Source organism: Achroia grisella, unplaced genomic scaffold (assembly GCF_030625045.1).
Source record: "Achroia grisella isolate CSIRO2021 unplaced genomic scaffold, CSIRO_AGI_Agris_v1 utg534, whole genome shotgun sequence".
Lineage (NCBI taxonomy): Eukaryota > Metazoa > Arthropoda > Insecta > Lepidoptera > Pyralidae > Achroia > Achroia grisella.
Window position 1 is genome coordinate 42,903 of NW_026712920.1, and position 16,799 is coordinate 59,701.

General features: G+C 33.4%; 1 protein-coding gene across 1 annotated transcript in view; it reads right to left on the reverse strand.

Moving 5' to 3' along the window:
• Window positions 1–16,405, reverse strand: part of LOC131847410 (protein Aster-A-like) — a gene marked incomplete at its 3' end in the record, with an annotated part of 58,956 nt that extends 42,551 nt beyond the window's left edge. Inside the window, exons 1-5 of the mRNA XM_059196988.1 lie at window positions 16,224–16,405; window positions 15,435–15,557; window positions 4,986–5,055; window positions 3,956–4,081; window positions 2,776–2,920 (exon numbers count right to left, since the gene is read on the reverse strand). Of these exons, the coding sequence (XP_059052971.1) occupies window positions 2,776–2,920; window positions 3,956–4,081; window positions 4,986–5,055; window positions 15,435–15,557; window positions 16,224–16,267 (508 nt within the window). The remainder of the gene's footprint in view (window positions 1–2,775; window positions 2,921–3,955; window positions 4,082–4,985; window positions 5,056–15,434; window positions 15,558–16,223) is intronic.
• Window positions 16,406–16,799: the final 394 nt, after the last annotated feature.

Sequence of the window (16,799 nt, forward strand, 5' to 3'; positions counted from 1 at the left end):
TACTCCATGTGTTAGGTTGGTGGGTAGAGTCATTAAGACAGAATTCAATAAGGAACCTTTCACAGACCTATAAAAAATGCTTGTTAATTTCATTATTTCCTGTACATTTTATTCATAAATTAGTTAATATTCATATTCAAATCTTCTAAGGTGGAGTATGTTTAAAACCTATTTTGTACATAAATATTTAAAAACATTATAAAAAACAATTGAAATATATTCACATAAGTCAACAGACAACAGTCTTTGATTTCATACATAATAATGTATAATATATAAAAGAACCGGCAAATACAAACATAGACCATTGTTTCAGAAACTAAATATTCATCCTTTACTGTGTTTATACATAATTGAAATATGTTTGTTCGTGAAATAGAATTTACGTATGTTTACATCCCACTGGCAAATAAAAGATAATGCAAGAACAACGAGAAAGAATAAGTTAGTATTGCTATAGTTAGTATTGAAAAGTAACCTACCGTTATTTCAAAGAGATGTGTCTTACATGGCACATAAAATATTTAATACACTACCTACAGATTTCATAGAACTGACAGGACAACATTTTAAAAACAAATTCACTAAATGGATGTTAGTGCACTGTTTCTGCTCTATAGATGATTATTTAAGTTATATATATAAAAATAGAATGTAATGTAATAAGAATAATAATTGTAATAATGATAAATGTAATAACAGACAAAACTGTACATCACAACAGACCAGATATAACGCTACATGATAAGAAAAATAAAATAGTTTACCTTATAGATATTGCAATATCAAATACACATAATCTTCTATCAACACATACAGAAAAAATTACTAAGTATACTGATCTAGCAATAGAATTAAAACTGCAATGGCAGGTAGAAACAGTAAAATCTCTCCCAATTATTATTTCGTCCACAGGTGTCATTCCAACATGCCTACACTGTAGCCTCAAAATATTACAGCTTCACCCACTTACTTTCATCCTTCTCCAAAAAGCTGTAATATTAAACACTTGTAGAATAGTCCGCAAATTTTTGTCTTCCACTTAAAAATTATCCATAATAATTAAAATCATTCATAATTTATACTATCATTGTTTGGTGATTTTTACCCGCAATGATCAGTCTATTACCCCACCAAAGAGAGATATATAATATATATAAAAAAAAATTGTAAAAACATTGTATAATAATAGTTAAATATTAAATTAGAATATAATTGTTATAACATAAGTAATTTTTAGGCTGAGTAATAAAAATTTGCATGCCTACTGTAAAAAGGCATATTACAGCGCCGTCTGCTGATATGATCATTGTGACTTAATTGTTTACTATCTTGTCTGTAATGCAAATAAACGACTTACTTACTTAAAAAATAGGCTTTGTTACTAAAAGGGTGAAAATTTAGTTGTATAAATTTTTAATGTTATAAAAAATTAAAAAAAAAAGTGACCAAAAATTAAAAAAAAATGTTAGGTGTGGACAACACCGGGTTGGAGAACCAATGGCACGCGTGCCGTTGACGGCACGCGCCACAACATTTTGGGCACGTCGTCAATCATAAAACTGTTTGAAGAAGCTGGCTCATGCTATTTTAACAATATTTTCACCTACCTATGCCTGCGAGTCATTATTTTCAGAGATGAATAACATTAAAAACTCGGTTAGAAACCGTTTGACAGATGAATCCAGTTCAGCATGCATTGTGCTAAAAGTAACATCGTACAAGCCTGACATAAATTATTTGTCATCTAACTGCAGCAATAGAAGTCACACTAATTTTACAGTAATTTAATTTATGCGTGTAATGAAAACAATCCAAAATGTACCTCTTTTGTTTACTTTATTTCATAGAGTTTTGATAGTATTTATTATTATTATTTTCCAAATAATCAGAAAGTCAGAATTATTTGATGGCACGGCAATGACCCCATTAAACATTTTTTGGAAAAAATGGTACGTTGATGCATAAAGGATCGCCTACCCTGACTTAGGGGTATGAAAAATAGATAGTAGCCGATTCTTAGACCTACTATCGAAATTTTTAAATAAGTTATCCTTACTCATATAATAAATATGAAAGTAACTCTGTCTCTGTCTGTCCGCTTGAGCAAAAAAGGACGATTTAAATGAAATCTGGTACACTTTTCGATGAGATAATAGGGTTGTAAGAGGTTGAAATTGGGGATGAAAGATTGTATGGAAGAATCGTCATTTTTGAAAGCTAGAAGTTTGAAACTTATATTTGAGACTGTTAATGAAATATAAATAAATATGACATACAAAATTTTACCCTTAAGAGGGTTAAATAAATTAGGGAATAATTTTTTTAAATTTTTGGTCAAGGTCACTATTTTACGCGGACGAAGTCGCGGGTACAGCTACTACTACTACTAGTAATATAATATATTAAGAAAGGTATTATACATATGAATCTGGATGGATATAAGGGCAGAGGAAATCCAAAAAAGAATCTCATTTTTGACTTTCCTCTTACCTTATACACCTTTATTAAAAATGAACTCTGTGAAAGACGATATGGTAAGAAAGGGAGTAAATAACGAGATGACTGCGAACAGGGATGAATGGAAGAGAAAAACATATTACGCCGACCACAAATAAATGGGATAAGGGTGAAGCAGATGATGAGCTGCAAGTAGTACTTTATCAATGAATAAAATAATATCTAAAAATTAAAGTAACTTTAATAATGATCACGTTATCATGGTTCCTATCTCATCATCAGGAACCTTACACTATGCATTACGTCTACACTGACCTACAATGAGCCTCTCATCATCAGGTAGATCCTTGAACAGCCGCTTGAAGTCATCAGATTTACTCTTGTACGTGGGGTACAGAGCGTTGTACCAGCTTTTCTTCTTGCGGGTGCCGTCAGCTCGTACCGCATTTGGAGACGTCACCTGAAAGATTAACGGGATCCAGATTAGAAGAAAGAAAGAAAATACGCTTGACACACTTACTAATATTATAAATGTGAAAGTAGAGTTACTTTCTCTCCGTCTGTCTCGCTTTAACGCCAAAACTACTGGACCGATTTAAATGAAATTCGGTACACAGATAGTCTAGACCAGTGATTCTCAAAGATGTCTATATCGACCCCCAGGGGTCTATGACAAACTGCAAGGGGTGTATAACAGCGATAATCTTGTTGTTTTTACTTTATGTTTTTAACACTACCTACTAACTTTACTACAGTTAGAAATTTATAAAAAACCAATACCAGGTAAGAATGTTGGGTCTACCTAAAACAGAAAAATATGGCACGACCCAAAAAAGTTAGGGACCCTCTGGTCTAGTGATAAAAGGGTTGTAAGGAGTAGAAAGGGGAGATGAAACTTTGTATGCAAGTATCGTCAATTTTAAAGCTTAGAAGCTAGAAACTTATTTATTAGACAGTTCATTTAATATATGTGAACAAATATATATATATGAACATATATATACATATGACATTCAAAGTTATTTATTAGTTTGGGAAACACTCTGTACCAAAATGTTAATATATTTACCTTTATGGTTCTGTGGATTTCTTGGGCTTCAGGGTCTCGAATATATATATATACACAGTTCTAATTTATTTTAATTCACAACACAATATATATACAGTCCGTTTGTTACTAGTTCAAAGTTTAACGGACTCTAAAAATATAATATCTGTGCTTACGATGATACAGGGTAGATTTTGAACAAGGGGGTAAAATAAAATATAGGATGAAAGTTTGTATGGAAAATCGACATTTATGAAGGTAGAACGATGATTCATTTTTCTTTGGCTATTTTGAGTTATATTATTGAATATTTTTTCATTATTTTATCAAGGTCACTAAATATGCGGATGAAATCGCGGGCACAGTTAGTTTGAATATAGATGTATTGTGTACCAATGATGCTAGAGCAACTTTTCTTAATAAACCTCTTTGTGAATGGAAACATACCTGTACCTTGGGGTTGTCGCCTCTGATCGAGTTGGACGCCGGGACCACGGTAGCAGGTTCGGTGCTCGACACCGACGATGAGTCGCCGCCGCCCGCCTGCGACGAAACGAATATTGAGTCGGCACACTGGAAGACAAATAATAACAAAATTTATTTATTTGCATACGAGCAACTATAGCCTATGTGTTATTCTGATGTATAAGGTATATTACTGTAAAGTTTCATCAAAGCCCGTTGAATAATCTTATCCACGGATCCCCAAGGGTGTACTTTGATTAGGGTAGTTAAATAAATTAAACTACGGAAACCTTTCCACAGTGGTTGTTATATTATTTATATTAATAATTATTCAAAGACTATATGTGTTCCAAAAAAAATCTAAATAGCGTGATGTAGAAAAAAGTATAAAAACTAAACAACGCCATCTAGTGGCACACTTAGGAACTAAAACAAACGTAATCTCGTTCGATTGTACACCCGTTTAGTAGTTTGAAAAAAAAAGATAGAGTAACAATAACAATTCATCCATATTCACAAACTTTCGCGTTTATATATATAACTAGCTGTCCCGACAAACGTTGTTTTGCCTTAAAATAAAAAAAAAATTTAGGGGTGGACTACCCCTAACATTTAGGGGGATGAAAAATAGATGTTGGCCGATTCTCAGACCTACTCAATACGCTCACAAAATTTCATGAGAATCGATCAAGCCGTTTCGGAGGAGTATGGGAACGAAAACTGTGACATGAGAATTTTATATATAAGATAATTTTGTTAGGATAAAGGTAAGCATCAGCCTAAAAAATAAGTTCCAACTTTCTTGCTCTAAAACTGACGATACTTCTGTACAACCCTTCATCTCCACTTTCAACCCCTATTTCGCATTAGAAAGTAGCCTACATCCTTTCTCGGGGTTTAGACTAACTGTGTACCGAATTTAATTTAAATCTGTTCAGTAGATATGGCAAGACAGCGTGACAGACAGACAGAGTTACTTTCGCATTTATGATATAGGTAAGGATTGTATTACCTTCTCATTGTCAAGGAGGTCCAAAGGGTCGGTGGCTCGCAGGGACGGCGATGGAGATCGTGACACACTCCTGAAACATACAATCAAATCAAATCAAATCATAATCAAATCAAAATATCTTTATTCATGTTCTATTACAGACTCTTATGATATGTCAAATCTACCGTCAGTTCGGAATGATTTCGAGATGAGAAGAAGTGACGAGAAACTCAGCTCGTGTTCTTTTTAAAAAAATATTATACATGTTTACAATAATACAGATTCATTTTTAAATTCAAACTTGGGAGAATAGAGTGACCACCAGCATATGCTATTGCGAAAGCAAATAGACTAATCAGTGTTCGCAACCCAAACAGACCAGTCGCCACAAGCAGCACCCGCATATAAATTTAAGTAGTTCAGCCATTACAGAGATTAGCCGAAACAAGCAAACAGACAGACAATAATTGTAAAAAAATATTTTGGTGTATGTACCGTATTTATATTCATATGCATAAAAAAACGGTTATTTCAATATTACAAACAGACACTCCAATTTTATATGTATGTATAGATGTATAGATTACTATTATGAATAAAATAAGTCTCCACTGTGCGAGGAATCGAATCCGCGACAATCGGATGTAAAGCAGTGTTAAACCACTACACCGGTGGTTCCCAATTAGTGGTACGCATTCATCCCATCATCATCACACCACGAGACTACAGCATGGGGTTTTTCAAGAAGGGTATATTAAGGTTTCTTAAGGGTCGGCAACGCGCAAGTGATACCCCTGGTGTTTCAGGCGTTCATAGGCTACGGTAACCATTTACTATCAGATGGGCCGTATGCTTGATTGCCACCATAGTAGTATAAAAAAAAAAAAACGCGTACTTCCAGGGGTACGTAAACTTGCATCAAGGGGTACGTGCGGCTATCAGTAAAAACAAGAACAATTTCCAAATTATTATTTTTTTACGATCATCAGCGTAAAAACACGGAGCACCGAACACCATGACCGACCGTGCGCTATCTCGCGCCTGCTGCATCGTCATTCAGCTGCCCCCATCAGCCGTTCCTGCTTCGTTTTGTTCCCGCAGTCGTTCGAGCGTGAAGAATTAACAAACATACACACACACACAAACTTTCGCATTTATAACATTAGTGAATTAAAATAAATTAGAACTGGAAACCGTACTGTGAAAGTGTGTGAAAGCTAGCGAAGATACCTTCGAGACCCTGAAGCCCAAGAAATCCGCAGAACCACACAGGTACGCTAGACATACTAAATCCCCCTACAGATAGTAAATTCCCTAACATTTTGGTAGCAGAGTAGTTTCCCAAACAAGTGTGATTGCTATAATAAGAGGTACGCAAGGTTTGAGGTCTTTTTTGAAGTGGTACGCAGCAAAAACTAATTGGGAACCGCTGCGCTAACCACTTAGGTCGTAATAACAATAAATAATAAACAACAGTAACGGTCTACCGCCGAGGTAACTCGGTAATAGCTAACAAAATTGTATTGCAACACTGGCACTGGCGTTCACTTCGGCCATTGGTTGCGGCAGCTCAGTTGTTGTAGCACGGTTAGCAACAATAATATAGCTGTTCCTAACACACAACCTGCAAAACGTTAGCTGATTTCCTCGGTGGTCCAGCGGTCTAGTACACCGCTTTACGACCGATGGTCGCGGGTTCGATTCCTCGCACGGCACAAACATTTGTATTCATGAGTATGATTGTTTGTATCGGTCTGGGTGTTTTCTATATATAATATGTATGTATTTAAAAAAAAAAAAAATATCTATGTATTTGTATCAGTTATCTAGTACCCATAACACAAGCTTTAGCTAGCTTAACTTGGGTCTAGATGGCGCTGTGTGAATTGTCCTGAAATTATTATGATTATTATTATTTTTTTTAAATATATATCCTTCCTTTGCTAATATTAAAAATGCGAAAGTAACTCTGTCTGTCTATTTCGCTTTCACGCAAATACTACCGAATCGATTTAAATGAAATTTGTTATACATATAGTCGAGACCATAAGAAAGGACATAGGCTACTTTTTAAAGCGAAAAAAGGGTTGAAAGGGGTTGAATGGGGAGATGTAAGGTTATATGGAAGTATCGTCATTTTTAAAGGTAGAAATTTATAATATAGTTCTTAGGATATAGAATAAATATATACAAATATAATATATATCATATACAACGTTTGTAAAAAAATTAATCCCCTATTAAGGGGGTAAAATAATATACTCAACCGAGGTCGCTATTCCACGCGGACGAAGTCGCGGACGCATCTAGATATTATATACTTGGATTGCGTGTTACAGTGACCTTGACTAAATAAATAAAAAATATTCAATAGTTAGATAACTCAAAAAAGACAAAGAGAAAAGTTTCATCGGTGTAGATTAAAAATAATGATTTTCGATACAAATTTTCATCACCTATTTAATTATTTTAAGGGTAAATTTTTACTAACTTTAAATGACTTATTTACTTATATATAATCAATAGTCTAAAAAACAAGTTTCAAGTTTCTAGCTTTAATAATTACAATACATTTATACAACCCTTCATCACCCCTTTCAACCCTCTTTCTTTATTTATATTCAATCAATAGCCTAAAAATACAAGTTTCAAGTTTCTATCTTTAATAATTACGATAATTTTATACAACCCTTCACCTCACTTTCAACCCTCTTTCTTTATTTATATTCAATCAATAGCCTAAAAAAACAAGTTTCAAGATCCTAGCTTTAATAATTACGATACTTTTATACAACCCTTCATCACCCCTTTCAACCCTCTTTCTTTATTTATATTCAATCAATAGCCTAAAAAAACAAGTTTCAAGATCCTAGCTTTAATAATTACGATACTTTTATACAACCCTTCATCACCCCTTCAACCCTTTTTCTTTATTTATATTCAATTAATAGTCTAAAAATACAAGTTTCAAGTTTCTATCTTTAATAATTACGATAATTTTATACAACCCTTCAGCTCACCTTCAACCCTTTTTCTTTAATAATATTAAATCAATAGTCTAAAAAACAAGTGTCAAGTTTCTAGCTTTCATAATTAAGGGCAATAACTTTTATACAACTCTTCACCTCCCCTTCAACCCTTTTTCTTTATTTATATTCAATTAATAGTCTAAAAATACAAGTTTCAAGTTTCTATCTTTAATAATTACGATAATTTTATACAACCCTTCAGCTCACCTACAACCCTGTTTCTTTATTTATATTCAATCAATAGACTAAAACATAATTTTCAAGGTTCTAGCTTTAATAATTACAATACATTTATACAACCCTTCATCACCCCTTTCAACCCTCTTTCTTTATTTATATTCAATCAATAGCCTAAAAAAACAAGTTTCAAGATCCTAGCTTTAATAATTACGATAATTTTATACAACCCTTCAGCTCACCTTCAACCCTTTTTCTTTAATAATATTAAATCAATAGTCTAAAAAACAAGTGTCAAGTTTCTAGCTTTCATAATTACGATGCTTTTATACAACCCTTCAGCTCCCAACTTTCAACCCTTTTTCTATATTTATATTTTAAAAAATAATTTTCAAGTTTCTTGCTTTAAAAATGACAAAAGAAATAATAATAATATTGTCATTGTTTGGTGATTGTCACCCGCAAAGACAACTATATCACCCCGTCAAAGGGAATACTAAGAAGTATATAACATAATAAGATTCCAGAACAATTAACGTGTGTCTACTATCCAAACACAAACTATCAGATGGCAATTGTAAGTAGCTTTGACGTGGTCTGGTGTCTTGAGTAATCATGCTCACTAAAAGTCCAAATTTGTGGCGGCGTGGTGGGCCGGGTCATTGGGCTCCCTAAAATATGGTCAATCGCAGTTATGGCTGGCCCATCCGTCAAACTCGTGAACGGGTGCTGTTTGTAGGGACTTGTCTGCTCTTATAACTATGATTGATTTCCTCTTATTAATTGTTTAACCAGTTGGTTGTATATTTAATATTTTTTCTATTTGAGTATTTAATTGAATTAGTGCTAATTGATAGTTTGTATTCACGCACTTAAACTTAAAAATGTAAAGTAATAATAAAATTATTTAAAAGAGCAACACACAAGTTTCTTGCTCGTTCTTCTTGTGATGAGACAGCTTTCCGAATGAGCGGTAGATTAAAAAAAATGTTATGACTATTCAAAAGTGCTTCAAATAAATGATTTTTTATTCTATTCTATTCTCTGCTTACCACGGGACTAGATGGCGCTGTGTTAATTGTCTGGGGTTATTTATATTTTATTTATTTAACGAAGGAAAGCTGAAAGAAAATTTATTATGTTTACATTTTAGTTTGATTGTACAGCGTTCTTAAAAATGGCTAGTGATGCCACGATATAAGTATGTTTTTAATTCACGCATTAATATAATGATTATAATTGTTCATAATATGTGCTAGATATAATGATTAGAACAATACTATTGGTAACTTTATCTGAGCCTTCAGTAATCGGTAACGAGACAAGGTTGACTTGTACTTGTAGGTATTTACAGACAAAAACACTGCGCATGCGCTCGCAATACTATTGTTTTTGATGGCCGTTTTGTCTTCACAAGTTATCAGGTTCAATTCCGGAGCTTAATTTTAAATTTAATACTAGCAGGTTGGCGCGATTCGAGTGCTTTTTAAAATATAAAGAAGGAGATTTCATACAATCTGTTCAGGCGTTTAAAAGACGTGACAAACAGTCAGAAACTCTATTGCATTTATAATACTAGCAATTAATAATAACCCTGGACAATTATTATAGCCCCATCTAGTCCCATGGTAAGCAGAGCTTGTATTATGGTTACTGGACAACTGACATAAATACGATATTTTATTATTACATATATAATATACATAGAAAACACCCAGAGAGATAGAGAAAATCATACTCATGAATACAAATATTTGTACCGTGGAAGGAAACGAATCCACGACCATCAGATGTATGGCGAAGCTCTAAACCGACAGACCACAGATGCCGTCTATATTAAAAATGAGCAGTAGGTATACAGCGCTACATCAGCTAGTAACATTCCGTATTCCACGTGAGAAGCGCCGGGGAATACAACTAGTGTACCATATTTTACATACCTTTTAATATCAACCCTAGAAACAGAGTTCCACTGCGTAAAATAAACTGTAAAGTTTTCTTGACTTGGCTCAAAGAAACCGGCCATAATTCCGCACCATTAAAAAAAACACATCCACAAGCATACTACACTAACTCACATTAAATCCAACATAGATATGCATTGATAAGAGATAAGAATAATAGACACGAAGTGCGAGCGTTATGATTGGACAATGATTAAAATTCATTTATAAATAAAACACGCATTTCGCTTACTTCATTTGTAAGAATAGCGAGTTAAACGAAGGTTACATCGTTTCGTGCAGGGATGTTAAGGAGCTCCGTAACCGTAACCGTAACCGAAACTATCGGATATCCGATATAAAAAAATGTCCGTAACCGTAACCGAATCCGAAATAAAAGTTTCGGATAATATCGGATAGGGCCGGATCCTAATTGAGACACGTTATGTAACCATTTTGTTAGCTATTTGTATTTTGCTTTTGAATTTCTTTAAAAAATTAATATTTGTAAAATTATCCAAAACTAATGGATTAAATAATTTCATATCCGCATCCGTATCCGTATCCGGTATAATAATCATTCCTATATCCGAATACTATCCGTATCCGAAATTTCATATCCATAACATCCATGGATTTGTGGATTTGCACGTAAAATCACTGTTTGTACATACATACAACGTAATTGGGGAAACACGCAGAGCAAGAAAACGGCCGAGAGGGAACAATATATATTTTTATATATATTTTTAAGCGGATTAAATACACGTATGAATAATATGATAAAGCGTGACACAGTACTTAACAAGGAGTATTTTTGAGAGGATTAATTAATAGATAAAATATCTAGGGTTGTTCATAGCGTAGGGGACAAACGAGCTTGTTGACAACTTGGGACAAACGTTGCTTACCTGACGGTAAGGGGCTATCCATTAAACACGTGAGGCTTGAATGGTGGTAGGGGGAGGGGGGGGGGGGGGGGTATGACAAAAATCACGAAATATTACAAGGGGGTCTGGTAAGACATCACGTGTATTTATTCTATGCCAATCAAAAACAATCTGCCACCTTTCTGTCTAGACATTTTTATCATGGTCCTTAATTTCAGAATAAAATAAGATTATACTTTATACTTGTATTTAAAGCTAATATTCTAAAAATTTTAAGATTCTTTGTAGGTACTACAAAAAACCAGTAATGTTGGGTGGGAGAGGGCGGGGGGTAGTTTTAAACCTTACCACGTATCACCAAGGCGGAGGGGGGCTTTTTAAGCATTTAAAAAAGATCACGTGATTAATGCACGGCCCCTAAGTGATTGCTTGGCTTTACGTGGCTCATCAAAACTTTAGTGCTCATGTCCTCAAACTTATCTCCGGCTATCTGTAGTTTATTCTACTATGCGTCTTCTCTAGTCTATAATATTCTGATTTTTTTTGCCACGCACAATCATATTATGGAATCATCTTCCAGCAATGGTATATCAGAAACTGATACGATATTGAAATCTTTAAGAAATGATGTCATTCCTTCTTAAAAGGCCGGCAACGTGCAGTCTCCCTTATCCTGTTTATTGTATCTTTGAGAGGATCACTTAATCGATAAACTATCTAGGTTTTTTCATAGCATAAGGGACAAATGAGCTTGCGACTAACCTGACGGTAAGTGATTACAGCCCCCCATGAGCAGCCCCAACGCTAGAGGTGCAATTGCAATAATATTTTTATATTCATATGCATGTAGTAAAAAACGGTTATTTCAATATTATAAACAGACACTCCAATTTTATTTATATGTATAGATTTGAAATTGGTCTTGCGGTTTAGCATACCGCTTTACTTCTGATGGTCGTAGGTTCGATTCCTCGCACGGTGCAAACATTTGTTTCATGAGTATGATTGTTTGTATTGGTTTGGGTGTTTTCAATGTATATTATGTATGTATTTACAAAAAAATATCTAAGTATTTCTATTATATCGGCTGTCTAGTACACACAAAAAAAAATATAAATTATATCAGTGTCCCGTACCCATAACACAAGCTGTGTTAATTGTCCAGGGTTATATATTTATTATTGTACTAGCTTTTGCCCGCGGCTTCGCGGGGTTGGAATTTATCAAAATCCTTTCTTCGGACGGCTACGTCATAACATCTACCTGCATGCCAAATTTCAGCCCGATCTGTCCAATGGTTTGGGCTGTGCGTTGATAGATCACTATGTCAGTCACCTTTGAGTTATATATATTTAGATGTTCCCTCTAAACTTATTTTGCTCTGTGTACTGAGTAAGAGAAAACAGTGCGAAAATAAATAAGTATTTAGTTTGAGATGTTATCAGCGTGTGTAAATAAAATAATATATATTCCTTGCTGAGTTAATAACATAACACTAAAAGTAGTGTTTGGAATGCTTTACATCTTTTCCTGTACCAATTTAGAGATGTGATGAGAGATCTCACCATAATTTTAAATATGTGATACCTGTTAGTAAAAGTACTCATCAAAATCGTTCTAGAACTAGCCTAATGCTACATTTACATTGCCGCTTCCCCTGCCACTCGCGCTGACGGAGATATTGCCGGGCGACAACTGAGCGAGGGCTAAATGTAAAAACAAGCTGCCACTCGCGCTGCCAGTCCTTTGACTCGCGCACGAAAAACCGACAATCGAGGGAGCGCCGGGCAGGGCTAATGGCATGGGAAGTGTTTCCACTCGTGTTTACACTCTCGTGCTGCTCACTTCCCTGCCCACTCGGGCTGAGTGTAAATTGAGCATGATATCGTATGATGTGTATAAGTACAATTATGTGGTTTAAAACTTTTCATCACATAGTTTTGTATTGGAAAGGTTGATGACATGATTATAAAACAATTATAATGTTAATCTTTCTTATACTATAGGGTATTCGTCAATGATGTCACACATTTAAGGGTGGGGGAGGGGTCTATGTAGATATTGTGAGGCCTCTCCCAGATTCCCAAAATTCTAAATCATAAATTATATGACATAAACATTAGTGACACTTTAAAGAACCCATAATTATGTAGATTTTGTGGGGTCTATGTAGATATTGTGAGCCTAACGGTGGGCAGTGTCCGAAATTACGACGTCACATTTGAAAATTTTATAAATTATCATCAACATCATTAGTCCACTGCTGGACATAGGCTTCTCCAAGATTCCCAAAATTCCAAATCATAAATTATATAATATAATCATTAGTGACACATTAAAGAACCCATAATTTAACATTTACAGACTGTTACAAACTTGAAACAATAGTCTTGTTGGTTTATAGTACAACTAGCTGTTACCGCGACTTCGTCCGTGTGGAATTTAACTTTATTTTTCTAATATAAAAGATTTTATTCAAAATAAAAGTCACCTAAGTTACTCCTTATTACATCGGCTTTTCAGAGATTAGCCGGAACAAACAGACCGACAGACAGGCAGACAAAAATTGTAAAAAGTGGTTTTTTGGTGTATTGATTTTTGTTGAATATAAATACGGTACCTACACCAAAATGTATGTATGTAGTAAAAAACGGTTATTTCAATATTACAAACAGACACTGCAATTTTATTTATATGTATAGAGTATAGATTTTATTAGTGGCCCTTATTTTGTTTTCAGTAGTATATTATATCTTCGGACAATTTATACAACGCCATCTAGTCCTAAGCTAAGCAGAGTTGTGCTATGGTTACTAGACAACTGACATTCATCGATTTTTTTTTAGAAATGCCTAACAATAACAAACTGATTTAACCTAAATGTCGTTTAGCTAAAGTTAGTAATTCGTCTTATGGCAACTGCATAAGGTTTTACAAGAAAATACCAAAGTCTGTTATAAATCTGACTGAAAAAAGATTTAAATGTCATATAAAATTGCTTCCTTTGCAAAAAAAGCTTACAATTATAAAACTTAAGAAACTCTTATAAAATTGAAGAATTTGTTAACGATAATAATGTTTTTATAAAAACCAAAACTTAAAATCCATACTGCTCATAATATTATCTGATTACACTAATAATGAGTGCATAGCAATTTCTATGTTGATTATTGCATGCTTCTCATTTGTTATACTGTAATTATAGCAACACACAAGTTTCTTGCTCATTCTAGTGGTAGAATCAAAATATGACTATTCAAAAGTGCTTGTAATGAGTTTATTTGAATAAAGATTATTTCTATTTCTATTACTATACAGAATACATATAGAAAACATCCAGACAGAAACGGACAAATAATCATACCCATGAATACAAGTATGGGGAATCAAACCATCAGAAGTGTCCTTGATTCATGCCACTGCGAGCCTAATCACCTTATGAGCCATGTAGCTTGTTTGGCATTACATAAAAAAATTTTTTTATGTGTATATTTATAATGATATATTACATAAACTAATACAAAAGGCGATCTTATCGCTAAGCAATCTCTTCCAGACTACCAGTAGAGAAAGTAACATTAAGATAAGAAAATAGTAGGTGGTGCACGTAATGAACATAAATATATTAATATATTTGTACATAAATATTAATAAAATTATTATGTATAATTATTATATATTAATATGTATAATAAAATATAAACATATGTATACATACATATACTTAATAATGCACTTAGCTTCAGAAAATATGAAGGGTTGGATCTTATAAAAAGTAAAATATTTCATACTCATACAGACATTTTTAATACAATATTTTTGTTAATATTTTAAGTAAATAGTAGATAATATTTGAAATAACCTTTTCATACTGATATATATACAGATGCTGTAATATTTCTGCTGTATTTAGCTGAAAAATATAAATTACTTTACGGATGAAATATTAACAACAAACTATCAACTATTTACTTAAAATATTAATCAATAATATTTTAAGTAAATAGTAGATAATTTTTGTAATAACCTTTTCATACTGATTATTCATACTGATAATGTATATTTTTTAGCTAAATACAGTTTCCATTATGAAATATTTAAAGTAATTGTATAGAAATATTAGTTTTAAATTTGCTATGCAATGGAGTAGACATGTTTAAAAACAAAAACCACAAAATAAATTTAGATAAAAAAAATTGCTATGCACCCTTTATGGTAGGTATATAAGGACCAAACTCAAATAATTGGATTAAGGCAAGGCAATGATTAGAATAATGTAGTTTAAAATTATAATAAGACATGAAATGAAGCTTCATTTCAATAATTTAAATATCATCATCATCATCACATCAGCTCGGAAGTGGTCCACTGCTGAACAAAGGCCATTAATTGTATTAATAATACAATTAATCAATTTGCAATAAAACTCACCTGTTTTCTTGTAATATCTGAGTGTTGTGCTGTGTTATGACCCCTGAGAAGGTGAGAGCTTGGCTGATACTCTGTCCTATGGCATCCTGTGACGATATCACTAGATTCTCCACAGACTTTCTCCTGCAAGTTTCAACATTTGTAAATATATTTTTGTGTAATGTCTAAATTAGGTATAGTCTTTGTTTAGGTACCGACACAGTCATGAGTCATAGACAAGGAGATACTTTCACATTATTAAATAAGAGTTCTATTAGTCTCACTGAATTGATTTTAACACCATTTTAAAACTTAGAGATATTTAGTTTTAAGACAAAAAAATGATGAAATTAAACATAGAATTTATGTAGATTATTCTGTAAATTATTAATGTTATCTAGTGCAATACAAGGTCAATAATACAATATTGTTATTACAAATTATAGCAAATACAAATAGGAAATTAAATATTAAAAATATTGTAATTACATTGGGTTATGTTTAATGTAGAGCGCGAGATAATAGAGATGCTGTTTAACTACGCGTGTTTGTGATTAGAGTGCAAATAGCAGCGGTGATTGTGAGATAAGCCTATAGTTTAATTGTGTATACACTGCTTGATCGAGCCTAATGCAATCTGTGAGATCAACGACCCTTCAGATCGTCTGATGTAAGCATTCAGCGCAAAATTTACAATACCAATTTGTGGACTCTCTTCAAAACATAACACAAACAATGTTACTGCGTCTATGAAACAGCACAACGTAATAATAGCTCTATAATTAGGAAGTAAGCAACGACATTACTAACATTGAAATTGCAATGTTGCGGCTATCCAACTCTGAAGTGGTCATAATTGTGGCGGTTTCAGTTCACCGTTCTGTCGAACACACGCGAACTATAATCCACAATTAGGTTTTTTGCTATCATCATCCGAATAAAAGAAATTTACAAAAAGTTCAAGGAATCCAATAGAAACAAAATTGATTTGGTGGAGGACAGAGAAACGACTGGTGACAGATGATTGACAGCGGACCTGCTGATGATGACTGACATGACTTTATTCGTATACAGACAAATGACAGCTAAGTGCAGTGTTACCAATTGAAAGAACTTATTACAGATTATTAAAAGGCATAGAAAGAGGGAATCTAAGTAGCTTAAGTATTTATGTAAGTGCCATATTTGGAGGATTGCAAAATAAATATACAAAAAAGTATAAAATCTAAAAGTAACAAAATAAAAATTTTACTAGTCACCTAGCACTACTTCTTAAGTTAGAATAAATCAACCCGCCCAAGAGGCTTTTAACCGCATTGTCCGGGTGATGTTGCCTCCGAAGGTGATGCCGGGACAAAGGGGCTCATCCCGAGCCGCAATCTTTAT